Source organism: Mya arenaria, chromosome 5 (genome assembly GCF_026914265.1).
Source record: "Mya arenaria isolate MELC-2E11 chromosome 5, ASM2691426v1".
Lineage (NCBI taxonomy): Eukaryota > Metazoa > Mollusca > Bivalvia > Myida > Myidae > Mya > Mya arenaria.
The window spans coordinates 5180859-5187650 of record NC_069126.1 but is presented as its reverse complement, the minus strand read 5'-3'; the positions used below and the strand labels follow the sequence as shown (position 1 = coordinate 5187650).

The 6792-nt window shown below is 37.9% G+C and overlaps 1 protein-coding gene across 1 annotated transcript; it reads left to right on the top strand.

Annotated features, from left to right (window-relative positions):
• Positions 1–1980: 1980 nt before the first annotated feature.
• On the top strand, positions 1981–4023 carry LOC128234819 (lysozyme-like). Its single transcript, XM_052949350.1, has 3 exons — positions 1981–2146; positions 3073–3199; positions 3718–4023. The coding sequence occupies exons 1-3, from the start codon at positions 2036–2038 to the stop codon at positions 3924–3926; spliced, it is 447 nt and encodes a 148-aa protein (XP_052805310.1). The 5' UTR covers positions 1981–2035; the 3' UTR covers positions 3927–4023.
• Positions 4024–6792: the final 2769 nt, after the last annotated feature.

The following is a 6792-nucleotide window of genomic DNA, read 5'->3' as shown; positions in this document are numbered from 1 at the left end:
GGCTAGGACTAAGACTTGAACATCTAGATAAGAGCTGAGCATGGAACATTAGAATGTTCTAGACTAAAGGCTGAAATGTGATTACAAAATAATTGTGTTTCAAAGCTTGCTGAATTATATAAGATACATGCAGTTAAGAGTTTATAGGACATCAATGGGAAAATGACAACAATGCAGCTCTAAACCTTGCGAAAATGTTTTATGCTCAATCCGTTTTCATATTAATTTTACACAGCATTTTTTTCAGTACTGTAAGACAAACGAACATTTTGAAAGAGCACCATTTGGTAACAGTACGTTTTGCTATTTATCTTAATAAAATGTTAAACTCATCAAAACGTTATTTTAACTCGGCAACATACTGGAATGCACTTCTAACTAGACCATTGTGATCTTTCAATGTGTCCTGATTAGGTGTGTTTCGCCTTAACGTGCCTGCTGAGTCCAGATTTAAACTTGAATGCTGAGCGACACTGTAGACATTTGTGACGTGTCATTCCCCTGTGTCTAGTAGAAATCTGGTCACTGAGATTGGTCGTGTAACCCAATTTGAACCCACGCACATCACAGGTTAGCTTCAATTGGCCGCTTTCGCGTCTTTCGTGTATCTTCAAGTCTTGCAAGAGCAGTTTTGCCACAATATTTGCAAACGTGCAACTTTGTCTCGCCGTGATTGCTGCACCTATAAAAAAGACATGTACTGTCACAAGTTAGCGAGATATGCTGGCAATGTCAGTACTTGAATATAATTTATAAAAAAACACTATATTGCTGCCACGCAATCAGTGTATGATCGTGTAATCAGCATCATAAAACTAAACGATCCTGTCCACTGAAACACGGACCACATTATTATGTGAAAAACGCAACCCCTAAAAAACGTTGAAAACACAGTCAGACGACGGCAAATCTTAACCTCTACACGAGGGGAGTCATAATAAAAGTATAACTGTTAGTATATTCTTATTTCTCTGCGAAAAATTAAGCTAAAAACTAACCTGTGTCTGTGTAAACACTTTCCCGCAAAAACGATGGCAATTGACCAGAATGCCTTCTACCGTGGTCTACTAGATGTTTTTTTTTTTGAAATGCCATTCTGCATTCTTTGCATAAAGTCGGAGTCTTCATATTCTGAAATGAAACAAATGTCACAAAATCATAAGTCTATCAAATCAGCTAGCAATCGAAGACATTAAAAGTACAAGAACACTTTTCTTTCTCAAAATTGACAAAATGAAGAGTTATTAAGCAGTTATGTGTTACTGTTTACCATGTATAATGAATACAAACACGTTTTACGTATACGATACGAAAAAGATTAGGAACACTCTTTACAAAAACTTCAAGCCCTGTATATGTCAATTGCGAATATACTGTTAAAATACGGGACTGAATTTTAGTGTTATAACACATGTTTCCATGCTTCATGAAAATGAGCCCATCATTTAGGCGACTCCGTCGGTTTAACTGTTAAAACGCGTTCATTCTTCCATTGCCACTCCATTACAATGAGTCTTTTCAAACATGGAGCAATGTTCAATAATGAATTTGAAGAATAGAAATAATAAATAAATTTATAATAACTCGTTTTAACACCAGTCAGTGAAATAATGAATATATACACTGAAGGTTGTAAACGACCGTGTACTTTATCAAACCTAAAATGTCCGTGTACTTTATCAATTTGGTTTTAGTTCATTTTCGCCTTTGAAATAACTATAAGAAGTTCAACAAACAGTTGGTCAAGATTTTCAGGAAAACTTTGGGATATTAGAGAAAGTTCTTTATTACCGTGGATAGAGCTCTTAATTGTGGGGTTTTTGGTCTTTATTTCACAAAAAATATCCAAATATTAAGAAAGTTATCTTTAAAAACCTTACCTGAATCGAGACTTGTTGACATTTGTTGCCGTGCACTTTACCAAATAAGTCACGTGGGTTCTCCACCGTGGAATACGTAATATAAAACAGTGTAATAAGCATCGCATGCAGCATTCAGTGGAAGAGATTTACTACTGAAACTAATTCTTAACAAGATGGTTGGATTCCTTTGGTTGGCATGTGTTGTGGCCATGGCAACAGAGGCAGCCGCTCTCAATTTTACTGATGGCATTGTTTCGCATGCCTGCTTGGAATGCATTTGTAAGGTAGAACATATGTTGTTGTTTTTTTTATAGATGTTAACATTTTCAATTTAATATGTCTAGAATAACTTATTATACACTTACAATGCTTGATTCTAAACAAATAAAACAGTACGTTTCAATTAAAATATTACAAAATGAAATATTTTGATTAACTTAACTCATGTAGTTGCTGTATATATACATGTATATGCTTGTTCGATATTTAGGCTTATCTTTAGTCATTTGTTTTATTTTGTAATATATATGCATTGAATTATCAGAAAATATTGATATATATATATCTATTTGTCCATATGGCCCGTGGTCGTCGTCTGGATATTTTGTAAATGATAACTGAGTCCTGAAGTTTATGACTTGGCAGGGGTTTAGAATGTTAGAATTTAGGAAGACAGTTAACTCACCAGTGCGACTCAAGAATAAATTCGAATGAAGAAACCGCAGCTTGTTATACACCCATAAAAGTAACGACCCATTGATAGAGGTCAAAAGAAGCGAATACCATTCTAATGTGGCACCGCGTTGTCCAACGTGAGTTGTCTTACCCAAGACACAGTGATTCGGTGGGAAGAGCTCTTGCTTTGGTGTCATTTGACCTGTACAAAATTTAGAGACATTTAACCTAATATATATATATATATATATATATATATATATATATATATATATATATATATATATATATATATATATATATATATATATAAGAAAATTTTCTATTTAAGCATTTCGAGATTTTCTGATTTATGCCCGAAGTGAATAATTCGTTATTTAAATCAACAACAACACAACAACAAACACAACGGTGAGCATAGGTGACTGTCCACTAGGTGTGAATTTATTCTGACCACTCTGATCAAGTTTATAACAGTGTCACATAACCAAGACTTTGTAAACATGTTAAAATATTTATAAAATCAATATTTCAGCGAGCGTCCGGGTGTCAGAACGATCCGTGCAAAATGGATTTGGGGTCACTTTCGTGCGGCTATTTCCAGATAAAAGAAGCATACTACCAGGACTGCCGTGAATATGCTCCCTTGACAATAACAAAATGTAATAATGCCGCATTCTATTTTTTTATCACAGATTACTGTGTCCGATTGTGATTTAAAATTGTTGTATATAATGGTGCGAAGAGCAAACCTTATTTTTTCTTTAGATACATTAACTTAACATTCTTCAAGGCAACAATTCACCAGCATATAAGCGCAGAACTTTAATAAATAATATTCCAAAAAAAGTAATATTTGATTTGAAATCGACCCCAAACAATCTAGCCTTCTTGTAAAATTAATTACACACTTGCAGTTGCCAATTGCTGATTGTCAAAGGTCATTTTCTGTTGGAGGTTTCGGCCATTAAATAGTCCTATTTTCTGCTTAAATAAACCACCGTGCACAAGCTCTGTAAGATACAATGAACAAGGATATTTCCTATCAAGTTCCCTTGTTTAAAGTCAAGTAGTAAAAAACAATCGGCAAGTACATATACTGGCAAATCAGTTTAATATTGGCAAATATCTGTGGCAAATGTATCGATATACATAATAAACATTGTAACGTTCTTTGTAGCCTGGGAGCAGTGTTCCGCGGACGTACAATGCGCCTCACAATGCGTCCAGAACTATATGGCTAGATATGTCAGCCACACCAACTGCTCTGACACATGCGAGACCTACGCACGTGAACACAATGGAGGGCCAAAAGGCTGCGCCCAAGCCAGTACCTTGGGTTACTGGCATGAAGTCCAACATGAAACGGGGTGCCAAAACGTCCCTTAGAAAAATACATATACACATTGATAATGGCTCTATAACAATTCCTTGTGCAAAACAAAAACAATTAAGCTTTATAAATAGAACACGTTTATTGCCTTAACTGGTCATTTGACTTCTTCAAAACCTTAACGTGTCAGGGACTTTAAGAATCACATTTTTTATTAACATTCTTTACGAATAAACTTACCTTATTAATAAATAATCCTTGTGTCAATTAACGGGGTATTTGTAAGGCCTTAGCCTTATGTCAGTTAAAAGGGTGTCAGTTTAAAAGGGCAACAACCTTGTGTCAGTTTATTACTTTACAGGGTATATGTAAGGCCACAACCTTAAGTCAGTTAAGAGGGTATTTGGTAGGCCTCAACATTGTGTCAGTTAACAGGGTATCTATAAGGCTTCGACCTTGTGTCAGTTAACAGGGTATCTGTAAGGCCTCAACCTTGTGTCAGTTAACAGGGTATATGTAAGGCCTCAACCTTGTGTCAGTTAACAGGGTATCTGTAAGGCTGCGACCTTGTGTCAGTTAACAGCGTATCTGGTAGGCCTCAACCTTGTGTCAGTTTACAGGGTATCTGTAAGGTTGCGACCTTGTGTCAGTTAACAGCGTATCTGTAAGGCTCCGACCTTGTGTCAGTAAACATGGTATATGTAAGGCCTCAACCGTGTGTCTGTTAACATGGTATGTGTTAGGCCTCAACCTTGTGTTAGGCTTCAACCTTGTGTCAGTTAACAGGGTATCTGTAAGGCCTCAACCTTGTGTCAGTTTACAGGGTATCTGTTAGGCTCCGACCTTGTGTCAGTTAACAGGGTATCTGTAAGGCCTCAACCTTGTGTCTGTTAACATGGTATGTGTTAGGCCTCAACCTTGTGTTAGGCCTCAACCATGTGTCAGTCAACAGGGTATCTGTTAGGCCTCAACCATGTGTCAGTACAAAGGGTATCTGTTAGGCCTCAACCTTGTGTCAGTTAACAGAGTATTTGTTAGGCCTCAACCTTGTGTCAGTCAACAGGGTATCTGTTAGGCCTCAACATTGTGTCAGTTAACAGGGTATATGCTAGGCCTCAACCTTGTGTCAGTACAAAGGGTATCTGTAAGGCCTCAACATTGTGTCAGTTAACAGGGTATTTGTTAGGCCTCAACCTTTTGTCAGTTAACAGAGTATCTGTAAGGCCTCAACATCGTGTCAGTTAACAGGGTATGTGCTAGGCCTCAATCTTGTGTCAGTTAACAGAGTATCTTTTAGGCATCAACATTGTATCATTTAACAGGGTATCTGTTAGGCCTCAACATTGTGTCAGTTAACAGGGTATGTGTTAGGCCTCAACCTTGTGTCAGTAAACAGTGTATCTGTTAGGCCTCAACCTTGTGTCAGTGTACAGTGTATCTAGTAGGCCTCAACCTTGTGTCAGTCAACAGGGTATCTGTTAGGCCTCAACATTATGTCAGTTAACAGGGTATGTGTTAGGCCCCAACCTTGTGTCAGTTAAAAGAGTATCTGTTAGGCCTCAAACTTGTGTCAGTTAACATAATATATGTTAGGCCTCAACCTTGTGCAGTTAACAGGGTATGTGTTAGGCCTCAACCTTGTGTCAGTTAACATAGTATGTGTTAGGCCTAAACATATTGTCAGTTAACATAGTATGTGTTTGGCCTCAACCTTGTGTCAGTTAACAGGGTATCTGTTAGGCCTCAACATTGTGTCAGTTAACATAGTATGTTTTAGGCCTTAACCTTGTGTCAGTTAACAGGGTATGTTTTAGGCCTTAATCTTGTGTCAGTTAACAGAGTATCTTTTAGGCCTTAATCTTGTGTCAGTTAACAGGGTATTTGTTAGGCCCCAACCTTGTGTCAGTTAACAGTGTATCTGTAAGGCTTCAACCTTTTGTCAGTTAGCAGGGTATCTGTTAGGCCCAAACCTTGTGTCATTTAGTAGGGTATTTGTAAGGCCTCAACCTTGTGTCAGTTATCAGGTAATCAGTTAACCTTGTGTCAGGCATCATTTTGTCAGGTAACAGGGTGTTTGTAAGGCCTCAACCTTTTGTCAGTTAACAGGGTATGTGTTAGGCCCTAACATTGTGTCAGTTAACAGAGTATCTGTAAGGCCTCAACATTGTGTCAGTTAACAGGGTATGTGTTAGACCTGAACCTTTTGTCAGTTAACAGGGTATGTGTTAGGCCTCAACCTTGTGTCAGTTAACAGAGTATCTGTAAGGCCTCAACATTGTGTCAGTTAACAGAGTATCTGTAAGGCCTCAACATTGTGTCAGTTAACAGGGTATCTGTTAGGCCTCAACCTTGTGTCAATTAACAGGGTATGTGTTAGGCCCTAACATTGTGTCAGTTAACAGGGTATGTGTTAGACCTGAACCTTGTGTCAGTTAACAGGGTATGTGTTAGGCCTCAACCTTGTGTCAGTTAACAGAGTATCTGTAAGGCCTCAACATTGTGTCAGTTAACAGAGTATCTGTAAGGCCTCAACATTGTGTCAGTTAACAGGGTATCTGTTAGGCCTCAACCTTGTGTCAGTTAACTGGGTATTTGTTTTGCCTCAACCTTGTGTCAGTTAACATGGTATGTGTAAGGCCTCAACATTGTGTCAGTTAACATAGTGTTTGTTAGGCCTCAACCTTGTGTCAGTCAACAGGGTATCTGTTAGGCCTCAACCTTGTGTCTGTAAACAGGGTATGTGTTAGGCTTCAACCTTTTGTCAGTTAGCAGGGTATCTGTAAGGCCTCAACTTTGTGTCAGTTAATAGAGTATCTGTTAGGCCTCAACCTTGTGTCAGTTAACAAGGTATATGTTTGGCCACAACCTTGTGTCAGTTAACAGGGTATATGTTAGGCCTCAACCTTGTGTCAGTCAACAGAG